At 40.4% G+C, this 24,944-nt stretch overlaps 1 protein-coding gene across 4 annotated transcripts in view; it reads left to right on the top strand.

Moving 5' to 3' along the window:
- The window catches only part of PCDH1 (protocadherin 1), a 226,442-nt gene that overhangs the window by 189,340 nt on the left and 12,158 nt on the right, over positions 1 to 24,944 (top strand). Inside the window, exon 5 of one of the 4 annotated variants that reach the window (XM_042463010.1) lies at positions 24,234 to 24,277. The exons of the other annotated variants lie outside the window; for them this stretch is intronic. Coding sequence (XP_042318944.1) covers positions 24,234 to 24,259 — 26 coding nt within the window. The 3' untranslated portion in view covers positions 24,260 to 24,277. The remainder of the gene's footprint in view (positions 1 to 24,233; positions 24,278 to 24,944) is intronic. 4 annotated transcript variants of the gene reach the window in all.

Genomic DNA, 24,944 nt, shown 5'->3' with positions numbered 1-24,944 from the left:
TAATAAGTCTACATACTAATCAGAAGGGACAGTTTACCAAGACAAGGCATTCAGACTGCTTTTGGGGAGAGATGTTTAATCTTACATAACCTTTTACTCAAGTGTGCTCTTTGCAGTTAGTTCTGCCTCAACTGAGCAAGAACGGTTTAAGAGCTTGGAGATAAAGAGTGAGAGTTCTTTATGCTGCCACATAATCCTTCCTGATTTAATTCCTTAACCAAATCAATCCTTCTCTTTACTCCAATTTTTCACCCTTTTCCTAAATTCTTCTTAATCATTTTCTTTTCATTTCATTTGCAGCCTTACCCTGGTCCTTTCCCTCAAAGTTACGTTTATTTACAGCTGCTGCTGTTTGTTGCTGTGTCTTGTTAGATCTTAGTTATGCTGTTATCTTGGTTATCTGTCAATCATTGCCTCCGTTATAAAGGCTATGGTATATTCTGAATATATATATATATATATATATATATATATATATATATATATTAATTACCAATGTGTTGTTACCATCAATGCAAGCATATCTGGGTAGGACACTCCAAGACCAAACTGTATTTAGAGGAATTTATATTTAGCTCAAATAGAGAGATATAGAGCAACCGGGGTAACTTGGTCCTTAGGGATCTATCCCAGCCTTACGGGGTCCGAAAACACAGAACCCCAGAGGCAGATTTCCAAGTGAAAATGAGTTTTATTTAAAAGGGGAAAGAAGCACACTACTCAAGCAAACAACCACACATCACGCAATGACTATAGAAACCAAAGGTGGGAGGTTGGAATAGATGTAAAGCATAACTAACAGTGATATTTACCTATGCAGATCTTTATTCCAATCGATGTGGGTCTCGAAAAAAGGAAGAGGACTCAATGACTCTTATGGGATGTGGGTATGGAAGTGAATGAGGAGTTTCTGCCTGCTACTGGATTAAGCCAGGGAATTGCTGAAAAGTCCCAATATTTATACCAAAAATATGCCTTGGGGACAGATTCAAAGGGGTTGAAAAGACTAAATGATTTTGAAATTACTTTGAAATGGCTGTGAGGTTCTTTGAAATGGGTTTGGAGTCACTTTGAAATAGTTTTCCTAGGTGTAACATTGAGGTGTGAATGGATGGCAATAGTGCATTTCCAAGCAGAGAGGATTAACGTGCTGGATCAGTGGTGCTTTGTATATCTTACATCAGCCCATTGTACTGTGATCCTGGGATCTCACCTCCTCCAGAATGTCTAGAATAAGCAAGATGAATTTGAACTCATCAAAACAAATATGATATAATATGCATCACTGAAACCTGGTGGGATGAGTCTCATGATTGGAACGTGGAAATAGAGGGGTATTTATTTATTTATTTATTTTTAGTATACCCTGCTCTTCAGCCACAAAGGCTGTCAGAGCAGCTTACTTTTAATTAGACAGTTCCCTGCCCTTAGGCTAAAAATCTAAAAAGACATGACACAAAAGGGTAAGGGAATGGTGGTGGGGAAAGGATCAAGTTCATTGGTTCGTCTCTCCCTCTGGGGTCATGGCCATGGCAGATGGGCTGGATGGAGGGTTCTTCATCTTTCTTTGGGCTAGGCCCAATTGAGTTGGCCTGCCTCTCTCCCTCTGAAGCCGGGTGATGGTGGATGGGCTGGAGGAAAAAACAGGCCAAACAGGAAAGGAGGAGGAATAACATTAAATCTCAGGGATATTTACAGAAGAGATCCAGGATATCAATCCTGGAAGCCAGTTGGAGAGCATCTGGATAAAAATGAAAGGGGAGGGAAACATCAGGGATGTTATTGTGAGAGTCTACTACAGACCCCCAAATCAGACTGAGGAATTGGATGAAACCTTTCTAGAACAGATGACCACACACATAGAAAAGAGATGGGTGACTTCAACTATCCTAATATTTGCTGGAAGTCAAACTCAGCCAAATCCTCAAGGTCTAGCAAACTCCTCACTTGCCTCGAAAACAATTTCATTGTCCAAAAGGTGGAAGAGGCAACAAGGGGATCAGCTATTTTAGATCTGATCCTAATGAATAGTGATGACCTGGTTGATGAGGTGCAGTGATCATGTTCTCCTGGAGTTTATTATACAGTGGAAAGGAGAAGCCAGGCATAGAATATTTGTGTACATTTGTATTATGTGTACATTATTAGTGGGACCCTTAAAAGATGAAAGTAGAAGCCAGCTCTGATGGTACTCTGTTCATGTTAATGTCAAGGCAGAGCCTCGTAGTGGACCAGAATACAGGCAGCCCGTTCACCAGATAGGAGATGTATTGTGTAGGTATCATGATGTAATTCATGGTTACATCTTCACAGTTTGGGAACCTGGACAAAGCACAGTATATGAGTCTTACTGCCATTGTTATGGAGGAGGTTTTGGTATGAGGGACAGAATTCCCACTATGCTGTCCCACCGACTACAATTTGAGGGAGACATGGTGAAAGACCACAGTCTGTTTAAAGAACAGTTGATTACAATAAGAAAAGCAACACAGGATGTCCCATGGAATCAGCTAGTTCATGATGTGGGAACAAGAGTTTTGTTGTTGTGTGCCTTCAAGCCATTTCTGACTTATGGCGACCCTAAGGCAGACCTATAATGGTGTTTTCTTGGCAAGATTTGTTTAGAGGTGATTTGCCATTGCCTTCCCCTGAGGCTGAGAGTATATAAGATTATCACACAATGTCATACCGTCTGCCGATCGCCAAGGAAATGTTGGGGAAGCACACATTACTGAATCGTTCAGGCAGAGTGACTTTCCTATTAATGGAAACTTTGCATTAATAGTAAAGTCACTCTCCCTGAATGACTCCAGGATGCTAGAAGGAGCTGGCAATTCCATGATGCTGGGGCATTCATGCACACATGCTTTATCAACATTTCCTTAGCAATTGGCAGATGGTAAGACATTTTGCGATAATCTTATATGTGACTTGCCCAAGGTCACCCAGTGGGTTTCATGGCCGAGCTGGGAATTGAGCCCTGGTGTCCAAAGTCATAGTCCAATACTCAAATCACTATGCCATACTACACATATCTCTCTGCTATAATATCTAAAATATCTGCTGTGCTTAAATCTCTCATAGTTTCTGATTCTTGCTAATTCTAGGAATATTAATGCAGCACAGAAGCCCCCCTTTAGTTAAAGTAGGCCACCACCACCACCCAAAAAATATTTGTGCAATATATGCCACATAATTCAATGGAAAATTGACATCACATGTCTGTTTGATATCTACAGATTTGCAAAATTTTAGACTGTTCTGTTTTAAAAAAATACCACAGGTACAGCAAATTATGACACCTTACTCCAATTTTCAGACAGGCATGTCATATATTTCTGTCATATTTTGATAAAAAAACTATTGACGTACTTCATACAGGCTTATTGTAGAAGGCAATTCCTCATGGCTTTGCTGAAGTTCTGAGCAGCAGTTCAAAATTTATTAAGGTTTTCCTGTACTACAGAAGCCGACGGCAGTGACTGCTGGCAAAATTATCTCATGCATGCTTGGATCCGTTCTGAAGCTAGTTGTTGCTGGTACTGTATTTCACTCTTTGCAGAGGGAATCTATGCACAGTGTTTATTTCTTTATGGATGTAACCTCACAGGCTAATCTATATATTACTGCATGAAATAGCACCCTAGCATGGATGATACAGTGACACTCCTGCAGGATGCCTCAGGCACAACCCTTTTGGTTTCTGCCAATGAAGAATCCAAAAAAGATCTCTTGAGCAGCTAGTTTGGAAAGAAAGATTTGAGGGTGGAAAGATAGAGGAATATGTTGTGAATATGAAGTGAATAAACAGCACCTGCTAGAGAGACCCAAACAAATGAAACCAAACCCACTTAGCCTAGCATTCATCCAGTTGTAGATTTGACAGTAGAATGTGACAGGCTGAAACCTAAAGCTACTTTCCACCCAGAAACTGCACTGAAGCAGATAGACATTAAAGAGAAGAGGTAATAATTTTCACTAGTATGGGATTACTGATTTAGATCCTCTTTTTTTGTTGTTTGATTTAGAAACCTACTTTCATTTGTATGGTTTTGTGGTTCCATTTGTTGCTCCTTTTTTGCCTCTTCTTTATTATTATTTTAAGAAATGAGTAAGAAGATATTTCATTTCCAGAAATAAAATAAAAGCAGTATATAGACATGAATACATACATACACATATACACACTTACATATATGAATGCGTTCTTTGGAGCAAACCAAAGAAAGCTTAGATTTGATTAAGTCATAGATGAGAAACATGCCTCCAAAACCCTATCTCTTCCCCTCCCACTGTTTTTTTTTTCATAAGTGATTTCCCCCCTCACTGCTGCAGAATTCAATGGCTTTCCTCCCATTGCCCCCAACTTGATTCTGACGTACCTTAAAAAATGAGGTGGGGATGCAAATCAGCTGCATATTGGCCAAGAACAGAATTACAAGTGATGTGACATCACTTCCAAGAACCTTATCTGATTCATTTTCCCCCCATTATGGGCATGGGAAGGGGACGCGCAAGTCTAAGAAAAAACGCATTTTACCGCACCTGAAAGTGTCCTCAAAATTGCCCCATTCCGTCGCCCGGCACCAAGCCATTCCCATTCTGACCGAAGCAAGGGACACTCCTCAGTCCTGAATGGGGACAGCTTGGGGCTGGGGGACGAAATGGGGCCATTTTGAGGACACTTTGAGGTGCAGTAAAATGAGTTTTTTCTCAGACTCGTGCGGCCCCGAGAATCCTCTTCCCATGCTTATAATGGGGGAAAAATGAGTCCGATAAGGTCCCAAGTCATGTCAAACCTGCCAGTGCAAACTCTGTGGGTGCTACAGAGTTGAAGAATGCCCCATGCCCCCTCCACATTTCCTTCCCCTGGATAAGAATTTTTTTTTCTTTTTTTTCCCTTTATTCTATACAAAGAACGGTAGGGCGAAAAAATAAAATGCACAGATATAGGATGGGTGACACCTGGCTGAATGAAACTACGTGTGAAAGGGATCTAGGAGTCCAAGTAGACCACAAGTTGAACATGAGTGAACAGTGTGATGCGGCAGCTAAAAAGGCCAATGCTATTTTAGGCTGCATCAATAGAAGTATAGTGTCTAGATCAAGAGAAGTAATAGTGCCACTGTATTCTGCTCTGGTCAGGCCCCACCTAGAATATTGTGTCCAGTTCTGGGCGCCACAGTTCAGAAAGGACATTGAGAAACTGGAGCATGTCCAAAGGAGGGCGACAAAAATGGTGAAAGGTCTGGAAACCATGCCCTATGAGGAACGACTTAGGGAGCTGGGGATGTTTAGCCTGGAGAAAAGAAGGTTAAGAGGTGATATGATCGCCCTGTTTAAATATATGAAAGGATGTCATATTGAGGAGGGAGCAAGCTTGTTTTCTGCTGCTCCAGAGAACAGGACCCGGAACAATGGATGCAAGCTGTAGGAAAAGAGATTCCACCTCAACATTAGGAGGAACTTCTTGACAGTAAGGGCTGTTCGACAGTGAAACACACTCCCACGGAGTGTAGTGGAGTCTCCCTCCTTAGAGGTCTTTAAACAGAGGCTGGATGGCCATCTGTCAGGGATGCTTTGATTTGGATTTCCTGCATGGCAGGGGGTTGGACTGGATGGCCCTAGTGGTCTCTTCCAACTCTATGATTCTATGATTATTCTTTTTCCCTTTTCTTCCTTTTTTCTGGTAGCACCTATTGAGACTTGCTTCTTTGTAAAAATATATTTTCCAATAACAATAAATAAATAATAAAACTCTTATTTATACCTCACTCCTCTGTCAGAGACAGTTGGAGTGGCTTTTACGTTATTTTATTGTTCTACACCTAAGTATGATCCCCAGCTCTCTTTTTGCACACATACAGAATGCCCCAAGAGGAGGGACTATCACCAAAAAGTAGCAGTGTTTGCACTTGTAATTCTGCAGCAAGCTGCTAAATGCCCTAACACATTGTAGTTAAGTAACATTAGTTTTTTTGCCAAGTCAAGGAAATGTTTGGTTTCGTATGCATTTCAAAGTATTCCTCCTGTCAATTGGCTAGAGTCAGTGATGCAGTAAATCCTCCCTGGCTATTTTTCTAGACTTTAAATGAACTACCCAAGACCTGGACCTTTCTAGATGTTAGATTTGAGTACTTTAGATAGCTCTTATAAAGTGTGGAATAAATGCAAAGCAGATTAACCACGCCACTGATATCGGAACCACTCCTGACTTCTACTATCTCTGCTATTATAAAATGTTATCGGCCCAAGAATGGGGCCTGTTGCTTCACAAAGAATAGAAACATCCTGGATCCCAAGGAAAATCTGCTGCCGTGGAGTGAAAAATGCATGAGAAATATTAATTTAATACAGTTTTGAATGACATTTTGTTGTTTATCATGAGGCTTGAATCTCCTTTACCATGGATGATAAAATTAATTGTTTTCGGGTACTTTCTGCTTATATTATTAGTTGAGGCAATGCTTTGGGGCCAATATTTCACTTGGATTTTTTTTGTGCCAACTATCAGTTCTTCCATCCAGAGGCCATTGGGCATTTACAGTCATCCCTCCACATTTGCAAGTTAAGCATTCAGAGTTTTGATTATTCATGAGTTACTGTATTTGTCCCCATCACAGGAAAAAAAGTTCTCTCTAGGGATCTGTAGGTCCTCCCCAAGATGTTGACCATAGAGTTGTGCTAGAGCACCTATAGATATGGGTCTATATTTGCATTTTCTTTCATTTCTTAGCGGAGCTGCACCCCTAAACTCCACACAAACTGAAGGCCAACTGTAGTTCTGATCGGGAGGAAAGGAAGGTATATTTTTCCACAGGATAGTAGCTCAGATTATTAAGATGAAAATCTCTGCACTTTTGGTTAAAATCTTCCTGATTTGGATAAGTGGACATAGTAAAATTAAGTATTATATGTAAGGGTAACAAGATTAATGTTCTACCACAGATGTATGTTTCGCATATTTCAATATATACTTCAAACTCATTTTCCGAAAATTCATATTGTATTTAGGAAATATATCCAGAGGCCTTTATCGTGTCATTTTTCACCTTAAAAGATGCAAATGTTCTTGTCCAAAGGTGGATTTAATTTTCCATACTTGCATTTATATAATAATTTTCTGACTTATACAAATGCCTGGCAAGTACAGCTTGATTCAAATACCATTCTTTGGGTGATTTTGGAATGAACCTATTTCATATCTCTTTTTATCTAGACCGCCTTAGGTTCTGTCTACCTAAGAAAGATGCAGTGGGTGCCCCCTGCAATTTTTGTAGGCAAAGTGACATGGCATGTGATCTGTCATCAACTACAATTGATTTTGTAGTTACATTAAACTACAGTGCACCTGTGCCATATGCGGGCACACTATATGCGGCTTCCAGCTTACATGGAAGCCACTTGGTGAGAAAACAATGGCCCTCATGCCACCGCATGCACGCACCCCATTGTTTTCAATGGGATGCGATCATACGCAGATTTCCCCTTACACAGAGGATCTGGAATGGATCCCTATGTAAAGGGAGGGCCCACTGTAATTCCAATTTAAAAATTGTAAGTCAATGGAAGAACTGGGCTGATTGTGGAATTTATATATTAGATCAATTGATAGGGCCAGATCAAGAATTTTTCTTATTTTCAATATTGCACTCATATCACTTAGTATCTGCAGTTACAACACACATTGTCTATATATAGACTATCAACTGTGATTTCCTTAGCCACTCCTGCTGTGTTGGAAGCATTCACTGAATCACAGAGGAATCAAGACCAAGATGTTCAGTTTTACAATGTTTGTTGAAAACTACTAAATTTGAAGTCGGTGAAGTTAGAAGTCAATGAAATAAACAATTGGATTGTCCTGTAAAAATCAACCAATGAAAAATTGCCCTAGCCACAATACTTAAAATTTCTTTAGAATTATTGTGTAATTGATTCGGCAAAAATTGAGTTTTCACGTATATGGGATCCTGTTATATTCTTTTTTAAAAATAAACTGGCCATTTGACCTAAATGTAGGCAATATAATGTAGACAGTGTTTCTTTTCGGTATATGAGGTGGGCATGCCTAGTGGTGGTCCCTTTCTAGCTGGATATATCACAGTAAATTTTGTGTTAGGAAAATCTTGGATATTCATAAACTCAAATGTACTTTTAAATGATATTCCTCTGATTTAGAGCATAACTGATCATCACTGTGGTTGGATTCTTGATGACTGGATGGCACCACTCAATCCACTAAACCTCCAGTCAAAAAGGAGCAGATTTGATCTGCTCCTGCCAATGGCCTGTTCAGGACTGCAGTGGCTGACCACTTGGGCAGTTGTTGCAGTCCCATTGCAATCAATGCCACAGCGGCCAGAGGCCACTCCTTCCGGGCCATCTGCTTTGGCCCATGTCTTTTCTAGTGAGTCACGTGTTCTCATGATATGGCCAAAGTGTAACAGTCTCAGTGTAGTACTTATTTGCACTTACTCCATAGCTGCCCTTCCAAGTCCTAGTAATCTGATTCTTGACTGCAATGTCCTTTCTGATTAATGACTGAGCCAAAGAATGGGAAATCTTTAACTATTTCAATGTCCTTGTTGTGTTCTTTTAAAGTCATGTAAACCATCTGTAGTCATTATTTTTGTTTTCTTAATGTTCGACTGTAAACCTGCCTTTGCACATTTAATTCAATTGTCCTGTAGTTATTGCAATCCCTGGTATCCCCTTTCTTGGAGACTGGAATGTATATTGAGTGTTTCCAATCTGCGGGGCATCAATTTGTTTTCCATATTTGTTGACAGATTTTAGTTAGAACTACTGCTGCTGCCCAGTAGTTGTTTGGCACATTAGCTCCTCAGCAAAACTGTGTCTGATATGGGAGATCCTACCAGTAGCCTTGCTACGATCAACATAGCTGCTTTCCTCACAGAAGTGTACAATCCCACTGGCATGGAAGGGTAATGCCAGTATGGGAACAGATATGGTACTGGCACAGGATTCACCATCTTGGAAATTATATGTAAAGAGATCTTGTAGCATTTTTGAGACTAACTATGAAAGCTCACGCTGCCAACTTCTTTCTTTAGTTAGTCTCAAAGATTCTACAAGATCTCTCTACATACTGATTCTACAGTCTAACAAGGCTATATCTTTGAATTCTACCATGCTTGAAAATTTTAGTTTGTAGTCATGATTGTGAAAACCATCAGGAAAGTAAGTACTCAGTTATTTATAAAATATCAAAAGTGTTTATTGGATATGATTTTCATTGGACTGTGCTGAAATTTTCAGTACTAGATTATTTCCTGCATCTCCTCATGATTAGTCATAGCTGAATATATTATGTAGATTGACATATCCATGTATTAATTTGCATAATTTATACTATGATGTAGAATTCCATTTTTGTTGGTGAATCATTTAGTTGTTTTCATGTAGAATTTTTATTTCCTCTTACAAAGGCTACTTTGCACAAAAGGTGGAAGTGAGAATGACAGCAAACATGAGTCACTAATACTTCTTGGTCTCACACAAGGAAATGGAAGAGAGAGAATCAGGTAGTCCATGCACTGCCCCATGAGATTTAGTGTTTTGTGTCCTATGAACCAAATAATGAGACTCATTTTAATATGATCCAGATTCATTAAGCCTTAACACAAGAAGAACCTGTCACCATCACCAGAGTGTACCTCTGGTCAGATGTATATAATACATAGACTATGGGAAACAAAGAAGTTGACTGTGAAGTTATATATAATGGTATCCCTCACATGGAGTCATATGAGTTTATCACACAATCCCTAGAATGGGCCCATTGTGTTACAAAAAATGGGAGTGATGGGGCGAAGAATGCATCTTACCACATAGGAGAATGCCACCGCCCCAGACATTCCCATTGTGTTCCACATCCGTCCCAGGGGAGGCGATTTTTGAGAACTATTCAAAACCATTCTCAAAAATTGCCCCCATCCAATTCCCATCACACCCCTTTTTTTGGAACATGACTGGCCCATTCTAGGGCTTGTGCGATAAACTTAATAGACACTTTTCTGGGTACTCACTGAGAAGGATATCCTCTGTGAACTGATTGTTGTTTTTTACATTCATTGATTCTTTTTAATTCTAAGGACCCTCCAAAAGATAGCAGTACCAGTCCCCACTTGCAATAATTTTATGTTAATGAGCACTGCTTTCAGCATATAGCAAAATTACTTTAATGACTCCTTCTCACTTCATGGGAAAACTAGAAAAGAATATTCTTTCAAGCCCAGTTGCAACCCTCTTAAATAGTAGCAGAACACTGACAACATCTTTATGAGCTAGATGATGGGTAAGGAATGCCAAGAAAACACCAAACATGTTCATCTTACTTTTAGTTAGATGTAACCCTCATCCATGATGTCTTCCTCGCCATGGAGAGCCATGACGCTGCTATAGATCTTTACACCAAGCCCACAGAGGCTTGTATCTACCTGGACTGCCACCCCAAACATATGAAGATAATTATCATCTGCATCTTCACTCTTCAAATCAGATGTATTTGTAACACTGAAGAAAATTGCATACATACTTCAATTAACAAATCCTAAATAGAACAGAGAAACCTCCCAACTACTGTTAGCCCAAGAGATCTCATCCATCAGGCCTAAAGCCTTCTTTATCTTGAGCTGCGAAAGAACACAAGTCTACTGTAGCTATGTGTGCTACAGCAACCTTCAGAGCAGGGCACACAAGTGGGGAAAGAACAGATGTTTCCAGAGGTCCATATTGAGCATGCAAGGAGCAGCTAAACAGTGAGTGAAAGGGAGAGCAGACAAGCCTGTCAAAACAGCCATCCTCATCATATATATTTTTTTAAAGGGGAGTGTAGATCTATACATTTGGCCACCAGAATGGAAATCTTAGTGTTATAGAATGGGAAGATATCACAAGAGCCATCAAGTCCAACCCCTTTCCATGCAGGTACACACAAAGCATCCCTGCCTCTGTTTAAAGACCTCCAAAGAAGGAGACTCTACCACAATCTGAGGGAGTGTGTTCACTGTTGAACAGCTTCTGCTGTCAGGAAGTTCTTCCTAATGTTTAGGTAGAATCTCTTTTCCTATCGTTTTTATCCATTGCTCTTTATCCTAGTGTATGGAGCTGCAGAAAACAACTTGCTCCATCCTCAAAATGACATCCCTTCAAATGTTTAAACAGGGCTATCATATCACCTCTTAATCTTCTCTTCTCCAAACTAAACATATCCAGCTCCCTATGTCTCTCATCATAACACATAGTTGCCAGACTTTTCACCATTTTTGTTGTCCTTGTCTGGACATACTCCAGCTTGTCAACAACCTTTTTGAACTGTGGTGCCCAGACCTGGACACAGTATTCCAGGTGAGGTATGACCAAAGCAGAATAAAGTGGTACTATTACTTCCGTCAGTCGAGACACTGTACTTCTATTGATGCAACCTAGAATCCCATTGTCTTTTTAAAGCTTCCGCACCACACTGTTAATTCATGTTCAGCTTGTTGTCTACTATGACTCCTAGATCCCTTTCTCATGTACTGTTGTCAAGGCAGGTGTCCCCCACCCTATATCTATGCATTTTATTTTTTTCTCCCTAAGTGCTGTACCTTACATTTCTCTGTGCTGAAATTCGCTTTATTTGTTTTGGCCTAGATTTCTAATCTATTAAGGTCCTTTTTAAGTTTGATCCTATCCTCTGCAGTATTAGCTACTCCTCCTAATTTAGTGTCATCTGCAAATTTGATAAGCATGCCCTTTATTCCTTCATCTTAAAAAGCTGAAGCCTAGTGAAATAAAAAGTAAATTGGCACAATCACGGCAGCTGGCACAATCAACATTAAAAACCATTTGAAACTAATCAAACAAAATGCAAGTCCTCTGTGCAAAGGTGAATGATCCTACTGTGATCTATTAATGTGGATGCAACACAGAGTCATAGAGAAAAGGGAGAAAATGTTGACTGAGTTGATGACATGGAGACAGTGCCACTTGCCATCCAGCTGCCTGGTGAAACAACACAGACCATTGCGTTTCTATGACAACTTAAAGGTACAGGAAGATGAAGGCACCAGGGAAATATTTGTGGCTTCCCATAAACAATTTGAGAAATTTAAGAAGCATAGTTCAGAGTTCATAGCAGTCACATCACAGGTGAAGCTGCAAGTGCTGACATCCAAGCTGTTGCAGAATTCCCCAGCTCAAAGCTGCAGTGAAGCAAAGGGAATGCTCTCCAAATTGGTGTTCTTTGGAGATGAAACAGGGCTTTTTGAGAAGCATTTCTTCTCAGAAACATTTTTACACACACACACACACACAAAGGTGGAGAGCTCCATCATTTAAGTTAGCCAAGGACAATTTGATCCTGCTGCTGAGCAGAAATGCTTCAGGAAATCTGAAAGAAATGAATGCTTGTTTACCATTTTGTGACACCTTGAACCATGAAGGTTTTTCTATACCAGAATTATTACTAATATGGAAATCCTGGGTAAAACTGGTATGCTCAGAGATGGCTTGTTATTCATTTTTATTCTGCTGTTCAGCTTTATTGTTCAGCCTGCAACAAAATTTTGAATCCAAGATTCAGTTGCTACTAGACAATGTTCCTATCCATCAGTCATTGTTGTTGTTGTTGTTGTTGTATGAATTCAAGTTGTTTCTGGCTTATGGCAACCCTAAGGCAAAACTATCATGGGGTTTTCTGGGGCTGAAAGTATGTAAGTCATCCTAGGTCACCCAGTGGGCCAAACAGGGAACCGAACCCTGATCTCCAGAGTCAGTTCTGTATTTAAACCACTACATCATGCTGCCTCTCCCCATCAGTCCTTAGCAAAATTCAAACCTGCATACATGAAGAGGTGATTTCCAACTACAGTACCACCACCAAACATGATTCCATTTCTATAGCCAATGAACCAAGGCATAATATCAACATTTAAAGCTAACAGACTAGCAACAGTCAATCAAGGAATTCTGGAAAAGTTACAACATAATGAAAGCGCCAAGCATTATCAGAGATGCCTGAGAGAAAGTGACAGATCCATGCCTCAATGGCATTTGGAAGACTTTGTGTTCCAGTGTGATTTAAAAAAATGTCCAGTTCAGTTGGAACCTGAGATTCCTGCAGTTAGCACTAAAATTGTGGAAATGGCTAAGGCTTTGATGCAGCTGGCATGAACAGTGTTCAGGGTTTGTTCAATAGCGGTGATGAGCCTCTAATGAAGGAAGGACTGCAAGAGTTGAATGGAGGAACAAGTGGCACAAGAGAACACAGGAGAGAGTATTAACAACAAAGATTTGTCTATTATTTGAGATTTCTCTTGCCTTAGAGGAACTGTCAGAAAATGATTCTGACTTAGATCAAAGCTGTGCTCAAAAAGTTTAGACTGCCACAGTGAGATGGTACATGATAAAAGGAAAAAGGCAAGACAGACATCTCTGGATGCATTTTGGAAGTGGTCTGCAGAAAACTCAAAATAAGTTTGTTTACTTATGCAAGTCCTGCATCACCTGGTTGTTTCATTTCACACATGTATATTGCTAATTTTGAATAAAAAGTTTGCAGAACTGTGTTGAACGGCTTTTCTTTTTCATTGTGTAACTATCATTTTTTCATGCAGTTCCTGTGTCTAGTACTTCATTTCTGTTATAGAAATGCCCAGGAATAAATCTACTTTATTAACTGAGGTATACCTGTAGCGGAAAAGATCCAGCACACCTACAGAACACTTGCTCCACAGATGAATCATTTATTATAACTCCAAGCAAACAGTCACCTTTTCCCAAGAAAAATATGAGTCAAGGAACAGCAAACAATGTGTTCCATTTGTGGCGGGTTTCCATCTGGCATCTCCTAACTACAATGTAAGCAATCAGGAAAATACAGCCATTCTTAAAACACCTTGCTAAAGTTCTCAATAAGCCTCTTGTTATAGTTTGCTCCAAATCTATGGAGATTGCTAATAAAAGCTCTCCCCAAATCACCAGTCATCCTGGAACACATCTTTGTGAAACCAAGTGCCACATGCCCTGTCTGTATTATAACAAGACAGGCACTTGTTAGAGCCCTGGGCCTAGGACTTGCAATATTTACAGCGCTTTATAAATAAAAGATAATAATAATAATAATAATAATAATAATAATAATAATAATAATAATAATAATAATAATAATAATATATGTCTATGTATGAGACATCTCCAAGCCCCCCTATCTTCCAAAGCTCTGCTTTGCCCATGTAGATTCAAGCCTGTGACCTCCCTAATTGAGTCTAGCCATCTGGCATGTTGTCTTCCTCTCTTTCTACTATCTTCTACCTTTCCTACCATTACTGTCTTTTCTAGTTAGTTGTGCACGGCAGCCTCAATTTAATCATTTGGCTTTCAGGGGGAGTTCAGGCTTCATGTGTTCAAGAACCCATTTCTTTGTCTTTTTCGCTGTCCACTGTATTCTCAGCACCCTTTTCCTGTACCACATCTCAAATGAGTTGATTTTCTTTTTCTTCACTCTCCAGTTTTTACACCATGGTGATGGGGAAAACAATGGACTGGACAATTCTACAACAATGCTCTGTTGTATATCTTTACTCTTTAGGATCTTATCTAGTTCTTCCATCACTGCCCTCCCCATTCCTAATCTTCTTATTTCTTGACTGCAGTCTCCTTTCTGATCTACTATTTGATTCTAGTACAGGGAATCTTTAACTATTTTGATTTCCTCATTGTCTAGGTTGAATTTATGTAGATCCTCTGTGGTCATTATTTTTGATTTCTTTATGTTCAGCAGCAATCCTGCTATTGCAATTGCTTCCTTGTCTTCTTCTTCTTCTTGGCTTTACTTTGCAAACAAAGATTCAGGAAGGACTCATCCCGTGCTTTCTACAAGCGCATTGATGACGTTGGATGTATCCTTCGAGCCTATGCAATGGATTTTTCTGGTGGAGCGCAGCGTGCACAGAACTGGCCTCACCCTTTAAACCAGAGGTTCGACTGCTGAGGCCTTGAAAAGCATGGACAAGCATGGACGGAGGTCCTCGGGTCGTAGGTTTGATTAGAGTTTCCTTCTCTTAGATGGTTGGCCTTACAAGGTTAGACGAGCACCATCTGCCTGAGTTTGGGATTAGAGTTTTCCTTCTCCTAGGATGGTTGCCATAAGGCTAGAGAGCCCATCCTGCCCTTTGGTACTCTTGGTCAGACCCTTCAGTTGTGACCTGTCTGGCATGGGAGGCCCTACTGGTGGCTATTATACCACCGCCAGCATAGCTCACAACTTCATCAGGGTACGCAAGCCTCTCCCCCACACAGTCAGAGCATAGCTGGAGGGGAATAGGAGGCCGGAAGATGACAGTTAAGGAGGGAGGAGCATCTTCCTTCAGGCTATCCCTGGTGGAGCTGGGCCTGCCTGATCACTCCCTCTCAGGCCGGAAGATGACAGTTAAGGAGGATGGAGTCTCTTCTTTCAGGCTCCTTGACCTTCCTGAGTAATTGTTCCAAGTATGTGATGTTTTCTGCTAGTATTATAGTGTCATTCACATATCTTCAATTGTTGCTGTTCCTTCCTCCTATCCTCACTCCTCCTTCTTCTGAGCCTAAACCTGCTCTTCATATGATATTTTCTGCATACAAGTTGAACAAGTAGGGTGATAATATGCAGCCTTGCCTGAGCCCTTTGTCAATTGAAAACCATTCTGTTTTGCCATGTTTTGTTCTAACTGTTGCTCTTGTCTCAAGTATAGGTTTCTCATCAGGACTATCAAATGTAGTGGCACTCTTATGTCTTTAAGAGTGTCCCATAGCTATTTGTGATCTATGCCATCAAAGGCTTTGCTGTTGTCTATACAGCACATTATGATGTTCTTTTGGAATTCCTTGGTGCACAGCATTAACCATCATATGTTTGTACGGTGGTCCCTAGTGCCTTTGCCTTTACTGAACCCATTTGAACCTCTGGGATTTCTCTCTCCATATATGATTGGAGTCTGTGCTGCAGAATTTTAAGCATAATTATGTTTGCGTGGGAAATTAATGCTATAGTCATATAGTTGCTTTACTAGATTACTGCATTACACTCTTATAGTGCTGCTATTCTACTTTTACTGCTCTGGCTTCCTCCTGTTGCATTCTGGGATTTGAAATTTAAGTAGGGGCATTTAGAATTTGCAGCCAGAGAGCTCTTAGGCCTCACTGAGCTACATACTCAAGAATGCAATAGGAGGCAGACAGAGCAGTAAAAATGGAATAGCAGTGCTATAACAGTGTAGTGTGGTAATCTATGTGGTCGTTTATGTCTCCTTTTTTGTGGATGGGGATGGACAGTGAATGTTTCCAGTCTGTTGTCCACAAAACACTGGAGTTGGCACTGTCAGTTTAACTGGAATATCATCTGTTCCCGTTGATTTATTCTCCCCAATTTCTCTTATTGCAGCTTCTACCTCACTTTCTAGAATCTGCGGTTCATCTTCATATGCTTCTTCATTCCATGTGTCATTCATTTTTTTATCTGTTTTATATAGCTCTTCTGCAATATAAACCAACAACTTTTTATTTGTTCTTGGTCTTGTAGTATATTCCTCTTCTAATCACAGAACATCCTGGCCTTTGGTCTGAACTTCCCTTTGAGTTCCCTTATCTTCTGGAAGAGGTCTCTCATTCTTCCTTTTTTGTCATTGTACAATTACCATTTTAAGCATAATCTATTTTTATTTGGAACAGGTAAACAAGATGTAAGCTGCAATGATTTGGCAAAATATTCAGATATTTCTATTTTTCTAGTCACTGTAAGCTATATATGCATGCAGGCATTATTGCTTACAAAGAAAAATATCACTGCCATTTCAGAAATTATTTCATTGCGGAGCTTGGTTGTCTGTAAATATAATTGATATGTGTAACATATCCCAGAGGACATTCTCTGCAGCTGCTCCCAACTTATGGAATGGCCTGCCGGACGAGATCCGTCAAATTACCAATCTAGAGAGCTTTAAAAAGGTCATTAAGATGGATCTCTTCTGGCAAGCCTTCCTGGAATAAAATGCTCGGCCACAAATAAGATTTCCCATCCAGTGAACTCTGCCCATGATGATTTTTATTTAGCTTAGTCAGTTTTAATATGTAGTTTTTAATCTTACATTGTTTAATCTTGTTTTAAGTGGGGAGCATTATGTATATATGGATGTATTTTAACCTGTTGTATGCTGCTTTGATTGCCTGGCAAAAAGTGGGATAGAAATAAAAAAATTATTTATTATTTTATTTAACATTGTAGCTTCAAACCCAATGTGCAATGTGGTTTTGAGGCCTGCAGCTGGCATCTAGCAGTTCAGTGATTTTTCTTTTTCATTGACACCTCAAGAGGTGGAATGCTAACTGAAGAGAGTGGCAAATGAAAAGAGAGGGAGGAAGTGGATTTGGGTATGAATGAGCTCCATAGTTGGCATTTATTAACATTCATGTCCAAGGTATTGAAAAACAGAGCCATACACTTTCTCTTATCGGCAAATACATTCATATGTCCAAATACTGACTATGGCATATTAATGCAGTTAAACTGAGAAACAAACACATAACCAGACAAAATGTCATCACACACACACACCTGTATTTCCCTGAGAAAGTAGTTTAAAATAAGGGAAGGGTGTCTGGTCCAGGAATCAGATACACTCCAGAGAAGTCATGAGATGACCAAGGGAATATTCAGTTCCCTCACCCATTCGAGCTCCAAAGAGTCTTATGCTTGGTTGCCAGTCAGAGATTTCCTCTCTCATGCGGCCATTTGGGGCAGGAAGCGAGAGGAAATGCTGAGCCAGAAAATGCCAACTTTACTGCTGGGCAGGAGGAATAAAAAAACCCTTCATAACAACCAATTCTCCTGATTTGGCAAGGACAAACTTAATTAATCGCTGTGTTCCCACTTTCTCAACTGCTTTTAAAATGTCCCAGTTTCTCTCTTCTTTCCACTTCCCCTTTCATCCTCCACTTACTTCAATTGTTGCAAATGGAATTCAAAGTACTGTATTTTCTGGCGTATAAGACTACTTTTTAACCCAGGAAAATCTTCGCAAAAGTTGGGGCTCGTCTTATACGCCGGGGGTTGTCTTATAAGGTGGGTGCTGAAACTTCCGAGCTGGACTGGAGAATCTGCGGTTGGCGCATATGATGGGGGGAACTCAAAATGGCCATGGCCACATCCCCTCTGTATGTGGCAACCATATGAAAGCAGGAATGGAGGCGCTGTACAAGGGAGACAGGGAGGGCTAGGCAGGCAGGGAGAGCTGACCAATCCAAGCAGGCTTTGCATTCAACAAGTTTTCCTGCTAAGTACCTGCATGTCATAAGCATTTGAATTAAAATTACCATATGGAAATCAAATCTGATTTTTTACATTTTTAATTGGTGTGCATTGGAAGAGGGGTAGTCTTATATGGCGAGTATATCCCAAACTCTATATTTTAACTGGAAAATTTGGGGGTCATCTTATACACCCAGTCGTCTTATACGCCAGAAAATACGGTACTAATTGGCTACCATCAAGTCAGAATACAGAGAAATGGACTGATGTCCAATTGGCAAGGGAGTCAATCAAGGCTGCATTTTATCTGTTAATTTGTATGATTAACATATCATATGTAAAGCAGGATTAGGCTCAGAGGAAGGAGGTCAGAAAAGTAGAGGAAGTGGCATCAACAGTTTAAAATGTACAGATGATACCACACTGAAAAATGGGCAAAAGGAGGCTTACAGTTGAACATTAAGAAAACAAAAATAATGACTACAGATTATTTACACAACTATAAAGGAGACAATGAAGACTTTGAAATAAAGGTTTTTATTTTACTTGGCTGAGCCACTAATCAAATTCAAGACCGCAGCCAAGAAATCAGGGGGAGACTAGTACTTGGAAGTCACCTATGAAGGAACTAGACAAGATACTGAAGCGTAAAGAAATATCACTGCATACTAAAGTTAGAATTGTCCATGTCATCATATTTCGTATTTCTGTGTATAGTTGTGAAAGCCGGACAGTGATGAAAGCAGAAAGGAAGAATATCCACTCATTTGAAATGTGCTGTTGGAGAAGAATTCCATGGATAATGTGGTCTGCTAAAAAGACAAGCAAATGGATACCAAAGATACCCTTTAGAAATGATGCAGTTTGACACCACTTTAGGTGCTTCAGCTCCATCCTATCGAATCCTGGGATTGGTAGTTTTGCAGTCTTTAATATTCTCTGCCAAAGAGTTCTGGTGCCTCAGAAAACTACAAACCCCAGGATTCCATAGGGCCGAGCCATGGCAATTAAAGTGGTATCAAACTACATTATTTCTACAATGTAGATGCACCCCTAGAGCAAATCAAGCCTGAACTCTCCCTAGAAGTCAAGATGACTAAACTGAGACTGTTGCACTTTGGCCATGTCATCATGGGAAGACACTACTAAATAGAAAAAACAATAATGCATGATAAAGCCATTGTATTTCCTATTACCATGTATGGATGCAAGAGCTGGACAAAGTGGATAGAAAGAAAATAAATTCATCTGAAATGTGGTGCTGCAGAAGATTGCTGTGGATACCATGGACAGCCAAGAAGTCAAACAAATGGGTACTAGAACGGATCAAATTAGAAATCACTCTGGAAGCCAAGATGATTAGACTAAGGCTGCTGTACTTTGGGCACATCATGAAAAAGCATGACTCATTGGAGAAAACAATAATGCTAGGAAAGGCAGAGGGAAGCAGAAAGAGAGTCAGGCCACATGGTAGATGGGTGGACTCTACAAAAGACAACAGCTAACAACAACAATAATTCAAGAGGCGAGGAGGAGCAGAATCTTCCCCTTCTCAGTAGGCCTAGGCAAGAGCAAACTGCTGCAGCATCTCCTAGCTTGCATGTTTTTCCTCATCTTGCCATCTTGATCACACTCTGATGTTACTTGGCCACATATGTCCCAGTTTTCATGTGTGAAATATTGGAGGGTGTGAAGCTTCAGCCAAAGACTGTTATGATAGGGATGTAGATGTGCCCTCGACATCATCTGTCTAGCTCTGAGGCGGAGGAATCCATTACCCATTTCTCTTGCAGATAATGACAAAAATGTGTTCATGTGATTGCAATTATACCTGCTTCAGTATGTGTATGTTCGATGTCCACCACAACATTTTGTATCCACTTGAACATGAACTACAAAAATCTTTAATGCACATTTAGTTAAGCAATTTCTATAAATAAATGCCTGCAATGATATTATGTGAATCCAGATCAGGGGAAAAAAGTTGTACCCTACACAATTTTTACTAGACTGGCCAACCAAACCTATCTATGTTGATCATTAGTAGCACATTGCCAGTATGAAGGGAGAAAGTACTAACTTTTTTCAGATTAAAATCTTTCCCTACCTGCTGCCTGTAAAAGAGATTCATAAGCAACCACATAAAGGCTTAAGTGCAAACTAGACATACTTAAGTACACATTTTCTGCAATAATATTATTTTTGATAAGCATTCTATAATGTAGGCATGTAATGTTTTCCCCCATATTTCAGCTGATAGCTAAAACATACAGAGTGGAGTACGGTATTAGTTTTTAGTAAAATAAAGATTTAAATCAGCCTTTCCTGCATAACACTGTGTAGCTGGCCAAAGAAGCAATGGTGATGACCAAATGGAACAAAGAAAATTGAGGGCATCCCCTTACCTCTGGCTGTAATTTCTTAGTTGTGCTGCTGCCGCCTGCTATGTTCTATGGTTTAGAGTTAGAAATAGCTTAAGGAGAGGGGACTTAAGGTGAAAGCCTGCATGCTTAGTGGATTGCAGCCTAGAGTGCTCAGCCACTACTGTACTTGTATTATTACTTTGGTGGGTTGTGATCATAATTGGTGAGAATAGCTTTTGTAACTTGAGCTGTGGGAATTAGTGAATGAATGGAGTGATTGATTGGAAGTGTTAGATGTTAATATAGTGTAGGGGGTAGATTTGTATGAAAACAGTTTGGGATGTTGTTAAATGAAGAGGAGGGAAGTGGTGTCCATGTCTCTAGAGATGATTGATTGATTTTTGAGTGGGTGGGAGGTTAAGTGAAGATGGAATGGGGAGAGCTAGCAATCACGTGGGGCAAAGGGACTGGAAGAATAGAAGATACAGATGGTTGTAGGATTCACTCCTTTCAACCTTACCCTCTTCCCACAGGTACACTGTGAGTGCACAGTGGAGCACTGTAGCCTAGTAGTATTAATACGTACTGGGGTGATTTGTAATAAACGCTTGTCCATCCGAGTGCAGATGAGAGACTGTGTTACAAGAAAGGTGGATGAAAGATGGGATGGATCTAACATAGCTTTGCCCATTTGGATATTCAGTGAAGGACAAGTCCTGACATGAGAGCTGGCGTGTGGGGAGTTGGTGTTATCCATGAAACTATTGTTTTGCTGACCAGCAAACCCCTTTCTGTCCAACTCAGCCCCAGACATTCAGTGGTGTATGTGTAACAGACTCTTTTTTAAAGTGGTTTTAATGGGAAATTCTTTTATATGGTGCTACTCAAAGTGGTCATATGTGGACCAGTGCCCCCACCATGAGCTATTGGATGCTGGTCTACAATAGATTTCCAGAAAAGAAAGAAAGAGTTGTAGTCAGTGGGCACAAATACAGCCCAATTGTGTGTGTATTGGGGGGGGGGGAGAAGGGGAGCTCTGTTGGTCTCCTCATCAGACAGCATGAGAAGCACTGTTCTAATACAAATTGCAAGTAATCTGGGATATTATCTCCAAATGAGTGGCTGTGATGGTCTGAAGGGGCTAAGAGCCTGCTAACCAAGGTTATACAGCTCTGGAGTGGTTGCCAGGAAGCTGAGAGGCATCCAAAGATAAAAAACAGAAGATCTCTACCTACAAACTTTCACTGAGAATACCTAGATAAAGAGAAAGAAAGCCATTGAAGTAAAACCTGTGGCTTTATGATATTGAATTTTCAATTTCCCTGCTTTGACAATTTTGAGGATAGAATGCATGCTTCAAGCCAACTTGAATTATATTATTATAGTATTAGGTGAAGTGTCTAATGAGGTATCTAATCTTTATCCTATTTTGTGGGATCAGTTCTGGTTTTCCATCCTGTGACTATGAACAAAACACCTAAATCTATTCAACCTTAAGTAACAAAACCCTTAACCCTGTATAGACTCACTTCAAATTTGTTTGATTGTGCCATAGCCTATGGAGCATCATCTCCCAAACACATAAAACACATGGTGACACTCTAATGTCACTACGAGGAACGGTTGAAGGAGTTACCTGTGTTTAATATGGAAAAGAACAGACTAAGAGGTGACATGATGGCCATCTTCAAATATTTGAAGGGCTATCCTGTGGACAGACTATCTAGGAACATGGTGGGCCCTACTTCATTGGAGGTTTTTAGACAGAGACTATATGGCCACTTCTCAAGGGTGCTTTAGCTACAAGTTCCTGTACTGAAAGGGAGATTAGATGGATCTCTTCATACTTTGTGATTCTATGTGGGATTTTTGAAATGGTAAGAATTATTTTTTAAAAAATTAAAAAAACAAATAAGCAATAAATGACAACACAGCCTCTATAACAACTCAGCTACTATGGCATTCATTCATTCATTCATTCATTCCTTTCATGTCCTCCTTTTCCTCCAAGAAATACAGCTTAGCATACATTGCCCTTCCACCATTTTATTTTGTGCCACAGGTTAGGCTAAGGAGAGTCCCAGGTCACATCATACCCATAGTCTCTGAACAACTTTGGCTGACTGATTTGTACCTGGGTCTGACCAATTGTGACTGGCCTGTTAATATGAGGGAGGGGGAGGCACAAGAGTAATCCAGTCTACCAACCTTGGCCCTTCTCCTTGGCCATTCCTGCTCCCAATCCATCAAGCACTGCAGTTTCATATCAATCTGCATTGTCAAAACTACCTGCCCTTCCTGCACACTTTCTCCACTGCACACCTCCTCCATTGCCCCAAGCATCTACCCCATCTCCAGAAATACATGTGCACCCTTGGAAGCCCATGGGCTCTGCCAGCTGTGCTTTACTGAGTTGAATCATGGAAGACTGTAGAAGAAAGACAAGTGAGAGGAGTAAAGGTGAAATTGAAAGTGAAGTTGAATCGAAGAGAGCAAGTAAAGCAAAGATAACAATCAAGACTCTGGAGAAAGTGGGAAGAGAAGATCAGCAATATGGATAGCTCTGTAGAGCAGGGATGGGGATAATCAATGTGAATAGGATTAATGGATGTTTGTGAATTTGAAGAATGTGGGATGGATGAATTTATGTAGAGTGGATAGGGAAAGTGCAGCTCACAGGCCACCAGTGCCCCCTCCCCTAACCCCACTTTTTCCACCACTGCTATGACTCCCTGGAAGACCCTTCTTCCAATTAAGCACCCAAATTCAGCAGAGGCACAATAGTTTGGCTCACCCCAGCTGCTTCCCCACCCAGCATTAATATGGCTGGAAACTGGCCAAATACATGGCTATGGTGGGACATTACTTAGTGTGTTGCAAGGCACCATTGCACTGTGTGGCAGGAGATGTAAATTGACTCCCACCCTACCACCATAGTTGCCTAACCCTGGTATAAATGGTGGTGTGTATTTGTATGTGTATGTGTGCGTGAATGTGAATATGGAAAGTGTGGTCCCTCAAAAGCCTGTCCGTGAGGGAATGCGGCTCTCAGGCTGAAAAATATTCCAGCCCCCATTTATAATTATTATACAACTGGAAAGTGTTTAAGACTTTCAAAAGGCAGATTAGAAAAACAAAGCTATCCATTAGAGGCAGAATTCAAAGATATAGCCACATGTTAGTATGTAGAATCTGAGGAAGTAGACTTAAGTCTACAAAAGCTCATGCTACCAACTTCTTTCTTTCAGTGTGTCTCAAAAGTGCTACAAGATCTCTCTGCATACTAAGTCTATCCAGTGATAGATGAAAATAAAATAAGTGTTTACATAGACCAGAATATGCATAGAAAGAGAGATTTAAATAATCAGGGAAAGAGTGAACCAGCATTCCAAGAGGGAGGCCTAGAAAAGGTACACTGGTTGGGCTGCCTTGAGCTGCTGTGATCGAAGAAGAATGTTGGGGTGCCTCTATGGGTAGGATGACTTGATGGGGTGATGGGGGTAAACCAAACCCTGAGGGCGCTGGAAGTGGGCCTGCATACTGAGTGATACTCTCCTCCTTTTTCTGCTCCTCATTAGTGTCTCCTGAACGGAGCAGACTGTGAATGGGGCTCTGCACCCAGGTAGGTGTGCACAGTTTCCCACGGGAACATTGGGACTGTGTGTGCAGGGGCCTGTGACACGCATGCAAACATACTCAAACACTGGGAGGGTTGAGAGGGTGCAGTGGGAGAGGAACTGCAGGAGGCAGAAGCCTTCTTTGGGTCAGGATGGAAGTGCCATCTGGGAGGATACAGTGGGAGTGGGGACAAAAAGAATCCCAATTAAACAAGGTGGTGTAATAACACAAGCAACATGCAAGTCTTTGGGGACTAATTGATTTTATTCAATATGCACATGTGTTACAATTTACATTATTTTAAATTGTTTTAACTGGGTTTATATTGCCTTGTGTTAAGTGTTAAATGGTTTAATACAGTACATGTTTGATCTTTTAAAATTATTGTTTTAAAGTGTTCTAAACTTATTTTATTATATACCTCCTTGAGAACCTTGGAGGTAGGGCGGGATATAAACATATTAATTAGTTAGTTAATTTAGGGCTGCTACAATGGGACAAAATTGTGCTGGACATTGTTTTGCATGAACCAAGAGAATGGAGGTTTGTATGTGAAAAGAATAGGAAGCAGGAGAGGTAAAACTGCTGCAAAAAGTAGAGAAGGAAGGATAATTTTGAGCCTTTCAGCAGTTATTGCCTCCAGTCTTGGTAACATGGCCCTCTTCTTTTTT

This window comes from Sceloporus undulatus, chromosome 4, assembly GCF_019175285.1.
Source record: "Sceloporus undulatus isolate JIND9_A2432 ecotype Alabama chromosome 4, SceUnd_v1.1, whole genome shotgun sequence".
Classification (NCBI taxonomy): domain Eukaryota; kingdom Metazoa; phylum Chordata; class Lepidosauria; order Squamata; family Phrynosomatidae; genus Sceloporus; species Sceloporus undulatus.
The sequence above is the reverse complement of the archived record's forward strand: the minus strand, read 5'-3'. Positions and strand labels throughout refer to the sequence as shown.